Source organism: Camellia sinensis, chromosome 1 (genome assembly GCF_055761805.1).
Source record: "Camellia sinensis isolate YWXY chromosome 1, ASM5576180v1, whole genome shotgun sequence".
NCBI lineage: Eukaryota > Viridiplantae > Streptophyta > Magnoliopsida > Ericales > Theaceae > Camellia > Camellia sinensis.
The window spans coordinates 251,098,836-251,114,432 of NC_138961.1; the positions used below are offsets into that span (position 1 = coordinate 251,098,836).

The 15,597-nt window shown below is 34.2% G+C and overlaps 2 protein-coding genes across 5 annotated transcripts; one reads left to right on the forward strand and one right to left on the reverse strand.

Annotated features, from left to right (window-relative positions):
- Positions 1 to 319: 319 nt before the first annotated feature.
- Positions 320 to 8,473, forward strand: LOC145806081 (protein argonaute 6-like). 4 transcript variants are annotated; one of them, XR_014348601.1, is made up of 12 exons: positions 327 to 806; positions 1,229 to 1,287; positions 1,387 to 1,461; positions 2,328 to 2,425; positions 2,504 to 2,601; positions 2,952 to 3,065; positions 3,189 to 3,271; positions 3,688 to 4,822; positions 5,997 to 6,125; positions 6,436 to 6,513; positions 7,486 to 7,650; positions 8,211 to 8,473. XR_014348601.1 is itself a non-coding variant. In XM_082901805.1 (11 exons), the coding sequence occupies exons 4-7, from the start codon at positions 2,142 to 2,144 to the stop codon at positions 3,733 to 3,735; spliced, it is 282 nt and encodes a 93-aa protein (XP_082757931.1). In that variant the 5' UTR covers positions 320 to 806; positions 1,229 to 1,287; positions 1,387 to 1,461; positions 1,754 to 2,141; the 3' UTR covers positions 3,736 to 4,822; positions 5,997 to 6,125; positions 6,436 to 6,513; positions 7,486 to 7,650; positions 8,211 to 8,473. The 4 variants fall into 4 exon arrangements, 2 of the variants coding, with proteins under 2 accessions (XP_082757931.1, XP_082757933.1); XM_082901805.1 differs by lacking the exons at positions 2,504 to 2,601; positions 3,189 to 3,271 and adding an exon at positions 1,754 to 2,163 and having other exon boundaries at positions 320 to 806; XR_014348600.1 differs by having other exon boundaries at positions 325 to 806; positions 2,504 to 3,065.
- Positions 8,474 to 12,225: 3,752 nt separating this feature from the next.
- On the reverse strand, positions 12,226 to 15,208 carry LOC114260271 (uncharacterized). Its single transcript, XM_082922285.1, has 7 exons — positions 14,527 to 15,208; positions 13,667 to 14,322; positions 13,254 to 13,493; positions 13,060 to 13,140; positions 12,447 to 12,558; positions 12,298 to 12,364; positions 12,226 to 12,241 (listed from the first exon to the last, which is right to left on the reverse strand). The coding sequence occupies exons 1-7, from the start codon at positions 15,206 to 15,208 to the stop codon at positions 12,226 to 12,228; spliced, it is 1,854 nt and encodes a 617-aa protein (XP_082778411.1).
- Between the last annotated feature and the right edge of the window lie 389 nt (positions 15,209 to 15,597).

The window sequence follows — 15,597 nt, forward strand, 5'->3', positions numbered from 1 at the left end:
TTCCTGTTTGTTTGCAAAGAAAGGGTTGAGACTATTAGTCCCTTGGTATTGCTAATACCCTTGGAAGGGGGATTGGTAAGGAGGAGGTAGAGATGGTATTAGAAAATAGTGAGGGGATTAGAAATTTTTTTATTTTTTATATATTGGGAATTTTTTTTAAATATAATGTTTAATTTTTTATATTTTTTTATTTGTTTTATTATTTTATATAAAAATAATTTAACAATTCCTCATTATTAATCCCCTCACTACACTACAACAAAATTTGCCTATAACCACGTTTTTGAGACAACGTTTTTTTGACAAACGCCGTGGAAAGCATAAAGTGAAATTAAAAACACGCGTTATTATCCTCTTTTAAGCACGCGTTTCGCTTTATAACGGTGCTCCGTCTCCATTTCTCTTTCCGTCTATCGTTCTTTATCTATTGTTTTCTCTCTTCGTCCTAGATCTAGGTTTTCTCTGTCTCTCCGCATACTTCTTGAGAGATTCATCAGATTCGATTTCGATTCTCGCTCTATTGTTTTCTAAATCCATCGATTCTTGAATCGATTTCGTTGAAATTTCTGCACGATTGTTTGTTTTTCTTGATTCTGACTCGGATAATTTTGCAGAGGAAGGTGAACCGGTTGATTTGCACGAACGTGAGGTTAAGAGACCGAGGAGTGAAAAAGGATCGAGATCATGGTTTGGGATCGGGACCAAGACTGGTCGAGTCGAAGCAAGATGAGGAGACGAGATCATGAATATTGGGTTTCGAGCGCGATGGCATTGGATGCGCCCTACCTGTTGAAGCTCCTCCTAAGGTTAGTCCTCCCGTCGCTACCCTCCCTCTGGTCTCGTCCTCTCTCTCTCTCTCTTTCTCAGATTTGGTCTCAAACACATGATTTACTATCTTCCTCGCTCTTCGATCTGGCCTCTCTTCAGTCGAATTGTACTCTTTTTAATCTTTTCACTTGCTATTTTTGGTCTGCTCTCTTTTCAATAGAATCTCATTCACTTTGATCTTTCTGTTTTTCAATCTCATTATTTTCAGTTTTTTCAATCTATGTTTGTATATTGGTAGAACATATTTTTATATCTGCATTGAAACATGCTTCCTGTAGACAACAAGATACGATACAAAGACTTGGGGGATCTTCAAATGCTTTTGAGATGATTTGAGTCATCAATTATGAATATATTGTACATCTACATCTGATTTCTTTTGGTGTTTCTTTGTTTTCAGTTGAAGGGTCTTTCTTGGACAGATTCTACAAATCAAATGCAGCCATGGATCCATTAGAGGTTTTGTCTGTCTGATATTTGCATATTAAACTAAAACATTTTGATGATAGTATTTTAGTTCTTCACAACTCACATATTTGACCATACAATCTTTTGTAGCGTGCTGCATTCCTTGAAAAAAATAGGAAGATGGAAGTAGCTCATTCAGTAGCTGCTACTGCTGGTGAAACTGAGGTAAGTTTCAGTTGGTTGAATTGCAATTTAAGTAGGTTGTAATCAGCTTCACTATTTTACCATGGTCCATAGCATTTTCTTTTCAGTCATTGTCTCATATAAGACTGGTCTAAAGAGATGAATCTGATTGTCTTGTATAGATTAGGCTCATTCTAAGGAGTTGGACCCCATTTAATGGTTCCCAAACTATGAGGTCTATCAAAGGGATCCTATGGCCTGTAGAAGTAATATGCTATAGAACATGATCTTTGACATAGATTTTTGAAATATATTAATCGTTTTTTCTTGTCAGATGAAGAATGGAGAATTAAAAGAAATACGGCCAAGCGAGCAGCGTATGCAAACAAAAAGTTATCTATGGCCCATGATGAAATGAATCATCATGGTATTAGTTTATATACATAACGTACAATAGCCTCCTTATATCTTTACTACAATTTGACCTTGAAAATTAACTAGCCTTTGTTTGATTGATCATAGAAAACAGGGGAATTGTCATTCGAAGATGCATTGACTGAGCTATTTTACTGATAGTCTATATTGAAACAATATAGAAATAATTACCTCTTTTGTTTAACATTTCCTCTTTTGTTTTTTTGTTTTTTTCATTTGCGAAAGTTAGCAACCTGGGGGATTGAACCCCTTACCTCACCCTTGCAAGCACCTAAGTGCTGCCACCCATGCCACTAGGCCACAAGGAAGGTCATCGACTTTCCCCTTTTGTTTGTGTTTCTTATTGTTTCCACATCTGCTATCTTTTTGCTAAATGAACTTATGGTGTTGAATGCAGGAGTTGCCTTTTGTTGAGGCAGTCATTCTTTTAGGGATTTTTCCATTTTTAATGCTGCGTACAATTCATTGTGCAGATGTGTCTACAACTATGATATTAACACCTGGACCTGTGATTGATTTTCTTCTGGCCAATCAGAATGCACGGGAACCTCGTAATATTGACTGGGCAAAGGTAATTTATTGGTAGTTTGTTCTGTATTTTATTTTTATTATTTGTCTATTGAAATTGTAATTGTTTGGACATGTTCAGGCTAAGAAAATGCTAAAAAATATGACGGTTAAGACAAGGCACAGCAACATGGAATTTAAGATCATAGGCTTGAGTGAAAAGCCTTGCAATCAGCAATTGTAAGTGCTTTGCTTGTTTAATTGCATGGAACTTCTTATTTTGATACATTACAGTTGAAAACTTATAATGCTATTTTGTTTTATTGTTTCTCCAAGTTTTTCTTTGAAAGTGAGGAATGCTGATGGTGGATAACATTGAACTTAATTATTCTGCATTCATGCCATGCCTTGATGTTGAAACACCAAAACGGCCTAGCTATCTTCCTCGTAATAATGGAAGAGAAGTGTTCCAACTTTAGGTGGAGGGTTGCAGAAATTGATAATTCTTTTACATTCCCTATTTTGCTTAAATTCAGCAACTTTGTGAACTAATTTGGCAATTAAATTGTTCTTGTTTTATTCTTTTAAAGCAACTCTTCACCCCCATCCGAATAGAACGGTGGGCAGTTGTCAACTTCTCTGCTCGTTGTGATACAAGTCATCTTTTCCGAGAACCTAATAACTATGGAAGGAACAAGGGCATTGTAAGTACCCTGTATTTGTTTTTTTGTGATGGGTATTATTGTTTCAAGGACCGTAGACGAAGAAAATAGTGATATGTTGATCTTTGGTTGTTCTATCACCAAATGGAAATTGGATTCGTTTAGGTTGTGATTGATCTTGCTAAGGATTCGACTTAATGGTACCCCCCATGAATCAAAATCTTGGCTCCGCCACTGCTTGATTGTGTGTAAATATGTGCAGTTTGTATTTGTTCATGCATGTGAAAGTACCACTCAGGCTTGCTTCATAGTTTATACACAAGTTTTCCCAGTGGTAGTATCTTTCATGGTTGTTTTCTCATCGATATCATATTTTCTGCCCATTTGGAAGTGATTAGGAAAGTTCTAGAGGTTTCTTGTTTCGTAATTATTTAAGAAAACATTGTGAGATAATTGGAGTTTCTTGTGATCTACATATTATAAAATGTAGTCATTAAAAAAAAATAATAATAATAAAAAATAATAATAATAAATTGCTTTTCTAGTTTAAGAATGATGTATTGATGAGTGTTGAACTCAGGAACCTAAGAGACCCAAGTTGTCATGGATCAACGAATCTCAACTTCTTTCCATTAATGCAGGCTCTTTGTTGCTCTTTTTGCAGGTAATGTCAAAATCTAAGAATGAATTGGGTGCATCTAAACTGGAGTAGAAAGTTCAGGTGGCCTCTAATTGATCACATCTCTACTTTTGGTATGGTCTGTTTGGCTCTTTAAAGACTGCTGTTTTTTCATGTATCCGAAGGCTACTTGATGTTTTTGTGCTAGAAATGCGTCGACGTGAAGATGTGAATATTTGGGTAGACCTGCTTGAATAGCTTCAGGTTTGAAGTATTATGGAAACTGGTTTAAGTTTTTCCTTCCCGTCTTTTCTTGATATTAAACAATTATCCCCAGCTGAGTGAACTGATGTATTGTGATTGGTGGAACTCCTTTTTGATTTGCAGTTAATATTTATCTGTTTGTGATTCTTTCATTTGTTATTTTGCGTATATGTTTTTGCTTAAATGACGTAATCAGTTTTTTGATAAGTATAGTTCTCAGGCTATATCTATTCTGTGGGTTTGTCCTTGAGCTACCTGCAACAGTTAGTCGTGTGTGAAGATATTGCTCGGAAGCAACTCATGGAGGATGACTTCTGCATGAACAGTCAGGTCTGTTTCTTTTAGGAAGAAAAGTGGTGTCCTTAATGGTGTGGGAGTATGTCCATGCCGGACACTAGATTTCTCTAAATTTAGCTTTTCCATACACACACGTCAGTGTTACAACTTACAGGACATCTACATTGGAGTCCTACTGTATTGATTTCCCTGGTGCTTTTAATCTTTCATCAAGGGTGTAGCTAATATTATTGTTTCTACAAAAATTCTTTAGGCGTCCAACAGGTATTGATATCTCTAGTCAACACGGTTGTTGAGGATCAGAGCTTGTAGTAAATGATTGTGGACCTGAAGTTTTTGGATGGGTTTTTAATCCATGACGGTGTCAGATGATCTTATTATTATTATGTTTTAATTTTTAAGGTTAATTATTTTTCTCTCTTTATCTTTACTGCCTGAGTTGGTAATTGTAGGAGAGTAAATGATGTCCTTTAACCTGCTTGCGGCCATATACGAACATATGTCCAGTGATGTCTCTTCTGAAAAATGGTGGAGTTGGTCCGACTTCTAAGGGGAGCCTGAACCCCACCATTACAGTCCATCCTAGAAGCTTCAGAATTGGGGTGGGGTATTAAGAGAGGTAAATTTATTTTTGTATTTTCAAGAACAAAATTTTAAAAATATTTTATGATGTTTGGGAAGTCAAATGAAAAAAAATTTTAGTTATCAAAGGAATCCTAACACCATCACCACTGTCATTGACATCCTATCATCATTACCATCACTGCACCACTGACATCATCACCATCCACACTAACACTGTGTCCGGATCCTCTGCCACGGTCTCTGCAGTGCTACCAAACGACGTTGTTTTGAACATAGTTCCCTCCCCCCTCCCTCCCCCTCTTTTCTTTTCTCTCAGTTCTGAAATCAGAGAGACGAAGAGGGACGGGTGGCGACACAGCGGCAGAGACTCCAATGGTACATTATGGCAAGGGATTGATACCCAAATTTTCACTTCTTTGAAACTGGGTGTTCTTAAATTCATAATCTAGAGTGTTTGCCGTATATGGGTTGTTAACAAATTTCAAGCATCTGGATCAAAGGCCTTGTGATTCAGAGGTTTAAGTCCTTAAAGGGTTGATTAAATTTTTGGTTTCCACTTGTAAATTTTAATTTGATTTTTTAAATGAAAATAGTGATATGTTGTTTTTTGTTGTTGAGTTGGGACAAGGTTTTGTCCAGTTCAGTCAGTCAAAGCACGACAAGCATGTAATGAACAATTTTTTTTTTATAAAATAGAAAAGAATGCAGCTGCAAGCAAAAAATCTGTAATAATGGAAAGAGTAGTAACCCATTGATTTAAAGTGATATAGGTTGAGTTTTCTGCTTTTCTTTCTATCCTTTTTTTTTTTTTTTTGTGTGCAAATTTTGTTTTAGAAATTTGAACAAATCAACAAAAATTATAGATTTGTCTATATGAAATACATATACATTTAAAAAAATGTCCTAAATTCTGCACTCTCTTCCTGTGCCCAAGTCTTACTTTATTAGAATTTGCTATTTCAGTATGTCCGTGTCATTTTGATGTGTTTTATGTTGCTATTGTAACATGGATTCACATCATGCACCTGTCATTCTTTCTTTATTTTTCATCTTTTGCAGCTTTACCAACCTTTACTTTCTAGTGAAATTGATTTGTCTTCTTGGGAGTTTGTATTTTGGCTTTTATCTTTAATCTAGCAGCTTGTTTACATTGTTTATCATCTTATTATTTATTTTCTAGTAATGTTATGCTTTCTTGATCCATGCAGAAGAGTTTCTCATTTGCAGTGAGAGATTCACTGATTAATGTTGGTCCTATAAAGGACTTCTCTTATGGTTTAAGGATTAATGCTGATTCAAATGCGGTGGGAATTTCTAAGCAAAGTAATTATGAACTGGTTGGTTTCTGTTTCTTCAAACTTGATGCTAATAATAAGGTTTAGGGCATTAATTTGATCATGCTTCTACTGTCTGGTTATACATGTTATTGAGTACAGTTGCTGTTAAATGCTATTATTTGAAACTCTTTTCTTAAATTATTATATTTTGCTTCTTATTAATCCATACTGGACTGACATTCCTAAAGCAGCAAATCATACAATTCTAATGGTTTATTGCTTTGTACATTTGTAATATGGTAACCTTTCTTACTTATCAAGAAAAAAAAAATGGTAGCCTTTGTTGTTTTCATTTGGGTGTACTTTTCAGGTGTGCTGTTCTAGTCATGGTAAGAATGGTGCTCTCTGCGTGCTTCAACAGTCAATTCGGCCAGAAATGATGACTCAGGTATGTCCTGATACTATAGTTTGATGTACTTGATGAATACTTTGTCTCCTATTTTGGTGTTTTGGTCATTTTTCACCCCTCGTATATACTTTTAATAACAGTTAAGGTGGATCGTTTCTAGATATTTACCTTTATTTAACCAGTTTATTTACTTTTGAATAGTCTCCTCAATTTTAGATAAAGTAATGTGCCTATGGCAAAAATAATTATATATAAAATAATTTTAGATTTGTTTAATCAGTTTATTTACTTTTGAATTTATATATAAAATAATGTGCCTATGGCAAGATTTATTATTTTAAATCGTTTATTAAAATGACATTTAATTACATAACTATAAATGTTACATAATTCTGATAAAAATTTCGTAAGAATTAAAATTTCGTTTATTAAAATGACATGTATAATTGCAATATTATATGCAGTAGCAGATTAGGTAATTTACAGAAGTGTCTCTTTGGTTTTGTGTTTATTTCCATGAAAGACTTAATATATTATATTTCTAATCCTAGATTTTTCAACTGCAAAATAGTTATCTGAGTTTGGACAGAAACTTCTTACTTTGTTTGCAATTTGAATACACCTTATGTCTTTGGGTGAGTGACATCATGGAATTTATTGGCACATTGTCTGCAAGAAAATGTAACATTAATTACACAGGATAGAGTGTAGAAATTTCTTTCTATGACTATAGTGGTGGAGCTTGTTCGAGATACTAGTGCACTAACTACCTTGTACTATGTTCCTAAAGAGGAGATATCATGCTAGGAGCATTGGATCATAACTGAGATCTGAGTTTGGGTTGTTAATTCTCTCTCTCTCTCTCTCTAAGTTAAAATGGTTCATAGGCAACTATCTAGTCTGCACTTAGAATTGCTTTACCAAATGTCTGTTTGGTTATTTGACATCACCTTTACTCTGAATGTTGAATGATTCTTCTTTGACTTGGCATTAACTTCTGTATGAAAACAGGAAGGAGGAACAAAGGAAGACATTGAACGGCTGCCCAAATACAAATTCCGGAGGATTGGTGACTTTGAGAAACAAAATGGGGAGATTCAAGAATCTTTTGGAGGAATAATTACAAAATGTGATACTGATTCACCAATTGAACATGTTCTTCCCCCAGAAAATGCTGTAAGTTTCCTAATTCAATCAAGACATTCTTTCATGAACTCTGAAATGAAAATTAAGAAAGTTCTGAAAAAACATGCTTAAGAACTTGCCACATTCCCTTTTACAACTACATCATTTTCATGAAGGTTATGACTTGCATTCAATCCTCAGACATGAAGATTGATTCTGCACTAATTTGATAGTGTAGATATAGTGTGATAACTAATAGCCCTTATCATTATGGGAATTTTTTTTTTTTTGTTGGCTCTTTTATTGCTTCTGAAAAAGAAAAAGGAAAAAAGAGGCGCAAATTATCATTGTAAAATTTTGTTGTTCCTTGGTATCTTCAATCACACTGAAAATAAATAATAAACATTTCTGAATTTGGGACTTGTTTATTGTCGGGTCATTAATATTTCATTTGCATGCTATGTATAAAAAGATGTTGTTTGTTAACATGTGTCTTTATGGCACGTGTTAAGATGGCTTCCCCTAAAAAACTACCTTGTTCATTTCAGATGGTTCCTATTGGTAACCAATTTCTTCCTTGTTTAATTTTATAAAGATTGTATGTGGTGTAGGTACAAGCAGACTTGATCAGTATTCTCATGGAGAAAATGGAGATTTTGACCTTAGGTTTGCACTAAACAACAACATGGCAACCATGGGGGGCTGATTTGAAGAAAATTCAAACTGTTTGACAGTATATGATTGAGATTTGGAAAGTTGTAGGGTTAAATCTCCAAGGAGATGAACTAGAATTTTTATGATCTTTAATTTGGCATTGTAATTCAAATTTGAGCCAATCTATGTTCTTTTATATTAATTATTAGTTAATTCTCAATCTCTGTTCCTAGTTAAATATATATAAATTCTCAGTTAATTTTCAATTTCTATTCCTAGTGAAATTCTCAATTAATTGGGTTGTGTTCTTAAAAAATTAAAAAAATAAAAAAGACTTCTTTTTGAAAAAAAAATCTCATTAAATGATGTCATCATGACATCGCATCAGTGGCAGGGATTAAAAATAAAAATAGATGGCGTTTTTTTAAAAAACGTCGCTGAATGATGTCACCATTACATCATTAACGGAAAAGTAAGTGGCTGTTAAACTTTTTGCGACGTTTTAAAAAACGCCGTCATATCTTTTTAGCGACGCTTTTGAAACGCTGCTAAGCTATTGCGACGGCCGTATCTTCGACGAAAATATTAAACGTCGCAAAATTCTATCGTGGCGTTTTTCAAGCCTATAGCGGCGTTTTTGAAACGCCGCTAAAAGTCAAATTTCTTGCAGTGGCTATCAATCCCCTCACTATTAATCCCCTCACTATCAATCCCCTCACTAACAATCCCCTCACTATTAATCCCCTCATTATCAATCCCCTCCATTCTATCTCTCAAAACAAACGGGCCCTAACTGTGGGAGTATGTGTGGTTATTTCTTGTCATCTCCAGCCTCAGAAAATCATGCTTTTATTGTTATTACGCTTAGGCTTTTTGCAGTCATTAATTTACTATAGGTTTGGATATTCAATCTGAATATGAATTTACAACTTCCAAGTCTGACACTTTGAAAACAGAGAACGTATGTTTGTTTGAGAACATGGGAAACATTATAGTAATAAAAGATAATGACAGTATATAATCAAGATCTCAAAGGGCCATGCCAACAAAACAAAAAAACAAAAAACAAAAAACAAACAACAAACAAAAAAAGAAATTCGCCAAAAAAACAGTTACGATCTAGGAAAAACTACCGATATGTTCAAAGATGTGGTTTGGAAAGCAAGATCTGCTTGAAAGCCTGCCGTCTCCGTTGACGTCGTCCCCGTCGCTGCTGCCCATCTCTGCCACCACTGCCGCCGGAGAAGGAAGGATACCCACAATGGTATGGGAAAAGGGTTGAGAGAGGAGGGAACCATTGTGGGTGTCAAAACAAAAAATCTATGTCGAAATCGAAGGAGAAAACTCTCAAAATGCTTATTTCGGATATAAAAAGTCTAGATCTACACTCTACAACTGTAGATCTATATTTTAAGAGTGTATATTTGCATACTCTGAATTGTGAATAATTGGGTTAGAATCCCTTTTTGATTATGTTAGCAAAAATTAGATATAGGATTAGTGTTTTTCAGTGAAAAAGAAAAATTGCAGCTCTGTTTAGCTTGATTTTCATAATCTTTTTAAGAATTTTTTTCTAAAAAATCCAAAATTAAATTGGTAAATTTTTTTTTAAAAATTAATCATTTTTATGTAGTTTGCTCTTTCAGGAGGGTAAAAATAAATTATTTTAATTAAAAAATATCTTTTAATGTTTGTTTTCATCCAATTAGTTTATATTTTTTCAAAAAAAAAGTTATGAAAATAATTTCAGAAAATCAAATAAAAAATAGCCGCCAACTTATTAAGATTGCACCTTTTTAATTTCAAAATTTTGTTTCAATATATCTGATACAACTTCTATTTATAAATTTTGAGATAAAAATAATTTTAAAAAGTTAATTATTAAGAGGCTAAGAGATGAATGTTTTTAACTTAATTCTTTTTAATTTTTTGTTTACCATAAATTTCACCAAACAATCCTAAAGAGTTAGAATGGGAAGTTCCTTGAAATATATATATATATATATATATATATTCCAGCCATTAATGAATTATGCCATCTAATCCAAATAAGAACTTCTAGTTAAGTCAAAATATTATGAAATTTCTTATTTTAAAGGGTGAATTACACTAATGTTCTTTATAGTTTGCGTTTTGTGTCATTTTGATCCTTAACTTTTCAATTGTGATACATTTAACCTTGAATTTTGAATATTGTTCCAAATAAAGACAATTGAAAAAACTATTGCTCAATTTCAAGAGCAAAGTCGTTAATTTAATAACATATAAACTAATTTGACAAAAATAAATGTCTAAAAAATATTTTTGAATTTTTAAAATTTATTTCTACCCACTAAAGATAAAATTATATAAAATTGATAAATGTTTTAGACATTTACTTATATATATATTTTTATATTAAATATATCGATTACACATTAAAAGTTTAACAACCACTCATTACATGATTATCATCCAAACTTATAATAAAAATTAATTTGGTAAAATAAATAAATAAATAAATAAATAAATGTCCAAAAAATTTATCAATTTTACATAATTTTATCTTTGGTAGGTAGAAATTATTTTTAAAAATTCAATAATATTTTTTTGACATTTATTTTTGTTAAATTAGTTTATATTTTATCAAATTGACGATTTTGCCTTTGAAATTGACTAATGATATCTTCAATTGTCTTTATTTGGAACAAGATTAAAAATTTATGATCAAATGTATCATAATTGAAAAGTCAGGTACCAAAGTGACACGAACCCCAAACTAGAGGGACTGTTAGTGTAATTCGCCCTATTTTAAGTGTACTTTTCAATCACAAAACTAAACGTAGTTCTCATATAAGGTGGGTCTTATCAAATGTGTGAGTCTCGCTCCATATAAAAGAATTATTTTTGATTCTGTGATTAGATTATGTATATTTAAAACAGTGAAATATAATTGAATTATTAGAATATTACAGTCATTGTGGTTGCCACCTAATTAATTAACCACCCACCTGAGGTCACTGAAAAGGGCAACACTATTGAGGATGAACTTTGTTGTTTTCCATCGACAGTGAAACTATTATTATTTTTTGGTCTGATCAAGAATAAGATTTAATAATGCTGTGAGTAAATCAAGGAATATCAACAAAGGGCTGGCAAACAAGGCTATATATATCATCAAGAAAATTACATCCATGATTCATTTGCATATTGTTTTTATACCGTCATTAGCCACACCCAATGCACACCTAGAAACAATCATCCCTATTTACACCACATCCCAAATACAAAAATGGGAAAAACTACTAACACATAACTACACGAAGATAGAGTCACTGCCTTCATTCAGACCTATGCGCTAGAGCAGTTACTCTTGAGATGTTTTTTTGAAAAGTCGTTGCCTGTTATTGGAAAACGCAAAGCATGTATAAGGAAACCGGGCAGTTAACACCAGTCAAATTTTCAAGAAAAAGGAGATCTGATTAATTTCATTGGGTCCAACTCACCTTTTAATTGTTGGATTTGGTAATACTGCTCAACGGAAAATTGGAACCATGTATCTTGAATTGAGTTCATAAGATTTGAATCTATATTTTGCCATTTTTCGTTCTTTTTTAACAGTATTTGATCTATAGGATTTGTTGAACCACCACCAAGTGAAGAGAAGGTTCAACAGTATATGAACTGAATGGTTATAATAATCAACTAAGCCAACTATCTGAAGAATAGGATGAGAGCCAAAAAAAAAATATGTTCCCAATTGGAATGGGCACGATAGTGCTTCAGAAGAGTTCACTCATAGAAAAGCAACAAAACTAAGCATTATTTTTAGTATTTCAAAAGTAGTTCCACAGTTTTAGGTACTTATGGGCATTAGCTAATTATGATTACACATAACTTTACCCATTTAATTATTAGCTCTAAAACTAGGTCATAAGCAAAACTTTGCACCTTATTTCTCATGCATATAGGCATATAAAATCATATGGTTTTCTAGCTATATTCCTGTCTATAAGGATAAAACAAGAACGATAGAAAATACTATGGTTTTTTTGCCATGCTGACCTCTCAAACTCTAGTTTCTGCATAATGATCCCATTAAGAAGAAGCTCTGAACTGTAAACTGCTGCTCCTGCAATAATACAAGCAAATCCCACTTAGTTGCAATCAAGAATTATCTCAAAGAAGGGATAAAATGGTGGATGAATCTGTACCTTTCTCCAGGAATGGCGTGCATACTGCATAGTCCTGTTCGCAAGAAAGGATTAATAGATCATCTGTGATTGTTTCATTCTTCATTGCAGGTTTCTGAATTATATCAACTACCTGAGAGTATCAGAAACTCACAATTTCAAAATATCATCACTTTTGAAAAACTTTAAAAATAAAATGTAACTGATCGACAGAGTCTGAAAGTAAAGTAAGATAGGTAAACCAAACCAAACCAAGCCTTAAGTATCATCAAATGGGGTCGGCTACATGAATCCTTCTTCTCCACGCGGCTCTATCAAAGGCCATTTCGTTAGTCAAATTAAGTAGATTCATATCTCTATTTACTACGCTAGCCAACGTCAATCTAGGTAACACTTCCAGCTACCGTCAACTAGTATAGTGGTACACTTATTTCAAAGTTCCCATTGACAACTATTGAGTGTTTCTCGTGTAAAAATCTATGACTATCGCATAGTCCATAAATTTGCAAAATCGATATCTATTACTCAACCATATACCATTACAAGCCCATATTTACAGATCAACAGAAGGTAATAAAAAGAGGTTGAACAAACTTCCATCCATGGAATTAAAGACATTGGAAAAAATACATACCCGGCCTTGCACTGCTTCAACCATGCTTGTAACTAAATCTTTACTAGGTTTTGTGTTTGGGGTAATGAAGACTCTTTGATCCTGCAGTGGAGCAGCAAACAAATAATGCATACTGAATCAGCAGACAGATGTTTTAATTTAAACATGCAATCTAGTAATATTGCCTTTAGAAGTGGATGTTGTCTTGCATGAACCAATGAAACTGGCATGCTAAAGCCAACTTCTTTTTCCTTTTTAGCATCCCTCAGGATGTAATTCTTCTCATCAATAAAACAGCTAGCTTGTCCACAACTATCAAGCCACAAATGTGTCACCACTGGTTTACCAAGAGCAATAGCTTCCAACATATTCCTTGTCCGTACAAATCTATCAGCTATGAAATGTGTAGCATCTGAACAACACGATACTATGGAACTGTCTAGTCGTGCCAAAATCTGTGAGGTGAAATGCCATCAGGAAAGATAATCTATAATTGATCATTTTGCTGATTTTAGAGTAGCAATGAGGGAAAAAGAAAGAAAAAAAAGAAAAATACAAAACAAAACAAAACCTTTTTCTGCTACTTAATTGTATAATCATCCAAGTTTTGGCTGAACAAGACACGAACACTAGCCACATCTCTTCGCCTTCTCAAATATTTTGATGCAGACTCAGGTAGTGGACCAGGAATCCCCAAGCTGATAAGCTCTTTCATAAGGGGGAATCTTGAAAGACTTTTGTTGCAAAATTGCTTGCAATTTTCATCACCCTTTTCGGTAAAGTTGACAGGGCTAGGATATTTTGGAAGAGATGCCTTAGCATTCCCGGCCTTGACTCTATCTGGGTCTATGGAAGTTATTTTTTTAACCATGACTATAGAACTACAGTTAACAATATCTGCCGAACTTCGTTCATATGAGCTCTGCCTTAAAAAGCTTTCGTCATATTTCTTTACCTGTAAAGTTTGCTTTTGGCAAGCATGTACTGACGATCGTGGTTTTTTGATTACATCCAAGTTGAAACAATTGATTTCAGAATTCCCTTGTGCCTTTTTGTGACTTCCAATAGAATACTCATTGCCTTTTTCTCCCTCAACCAATGTGGGTGGGAGACAGGTGGCAGTTACTCCTTTTGAAGGACATGGCACATTTCGATTTTTTCTTTTCCCTCTAGGATAACTCCATACATCTAGCTTCAAATGGATGTCTCCTGGATCTACATCAATCTCTTTTTGTGCTTGTTGATTCACTTTTATGTTTGTAGCTTCTTCGGACACATGCAAACCTACCTTGCAGCGTTTTCCTCATACTTTTAACACTTGAAACATATCAGCATTTTGACCGTTCTTCCTTCTTTTCTCAAGGACACCAACTTCCATAGCACCACTCATACTTTGCCCAGGACTATTTATTGGATCCTCAGTCTCTTTCAACAGATATATTGATGACCGCCGCCTAGTCTAGTGAGTAATGGGTGAAAAGTTCGTACATTTCCCTTGTAATGGCCTTTCTCCAAGTGAGTCATGTTTCACAGATATTGACGAATTTTTTTTGTCAACTTCTTTGATGGTATCACTCTCCAAAGCTTTATCTTCCTTTCCTAGTTCAATTAATTTAAATGAGCTTCCACATGAGTGTTTCTTTGCATTGGTGGGGTTCCCAGAATTGAAATGGTTTTCGGCCAATGACTTCCCCCTCTTCACTTTCTTTGCTTCTGGTAACTCTGGATCCAACTCTTTCTGATTTTTTGTGTTCTTTTGAAATGAACTGGAGATTTTTCCACTCAACTTCTTGGAAGGCCTATTTGTTTGCTTCATTTTTCTTGTAGTGACTCCTGAATTAGAACAAACCCTTGTAGAAAAGGAACCTTTTGAAGAATCTTTAATACTGTTTTCTGTATCTTGATGAGCATAATCAATGCTGGAGTTGGGAGGGGGTGCATAAAACAAGGCTTCCATAGCTTCAGCAGCCATTTGAGTATCAAAACCAATATCAAATATATCCGGCACATCCTTTCCAATGGGAGCAGGATCTAACTGCCGCCCAGATGTTTCTGCATCTAGCTGAACATCTATCTCCTTGAAAAATATCATTTCAGATACTTGAGCGACAACACCAACCTTCTTAGAATTGTGCGAAATTAAACTTGAATTGGAAAATTCTGCACCCATCATTTCCCCTTGCAATTTGTCTTTCACTAAATGCCTAGGTTCCTCTGTCTTTGGACATTCGGCTTCCTGGTAACAGATCTTGGTTCAGGGACTTCACCATTTAAGAGCAAAGCCTTACTATTGTTCAAAAGATTCCCCTCTCCATCATCAATTTGGTCATCATCCCATTCAAAGGTTCTTGACATACCAAATGAGGTCCGACGAGTAACTCTCCTGGCCAAACTTTGAACCCCCTTTGTACATAAAGCTGTAGGTGATTTCTGCCAACCAGTCTTTGTCAATGAGACTTCTTCAGATAAATTCATATTGTTAAATGACAAATAGTGATCCAGAAAACCCAACGCATTGGCTTGTGATAACTCTCCAGCTTCTTGAGAGTCATTGTAGTT

What these genes read in the sequence shown, in the direction of transcription:
- LOC145806081 (XM_082901805.1), top strand. Translation starts at nt 2,142, where the DNA reads ATGCCACTAGGCCACAAGGAAG. An exon ending in GCCACTAGGCCACAAGGAAG is followed by an intron (nt 2,164 to 2,327) that starts GTCATCGACTTT and finishes TTCATTGTGCAG; the next exon opens with ATGTGTCTACAACTATGATA. An exon ending in ATGGAAGGAACAAGGGCATT is followed by an intron (nt 3,066 to 3,687) that starts GTAAGTACCCTG and finishes CTCTTTTTGCAG; the next exon opens with GTAATGTCAAAATCTAAGAA.
- LOC114260271 (XM_082922285.1), bottom strand. Translation starts at nt 15,208, where the DNA reads ATGGGTGCAGAATTTTCCAATTCAAGTTTAATTTCGCACAATTCTAAG. An exon ending in GGCGAAGAGATGTGGCTAGT is followed by an intron (nt 13,494 to 13,666) that starts GTTCGTGTCTTG and finishes TTCACCTCACAG; the next exon opens with ATTTTGGCACGACTAGACAG. An exon ending in CACGCCATTCCTGGAGAAAG is followed by an intron (nt 12,365 to 12,446) that starts GTACAGATTCAT and finishes GTATTATTGCAG; the next exon opens with GAGCAGCAGTTTACAGTTCA.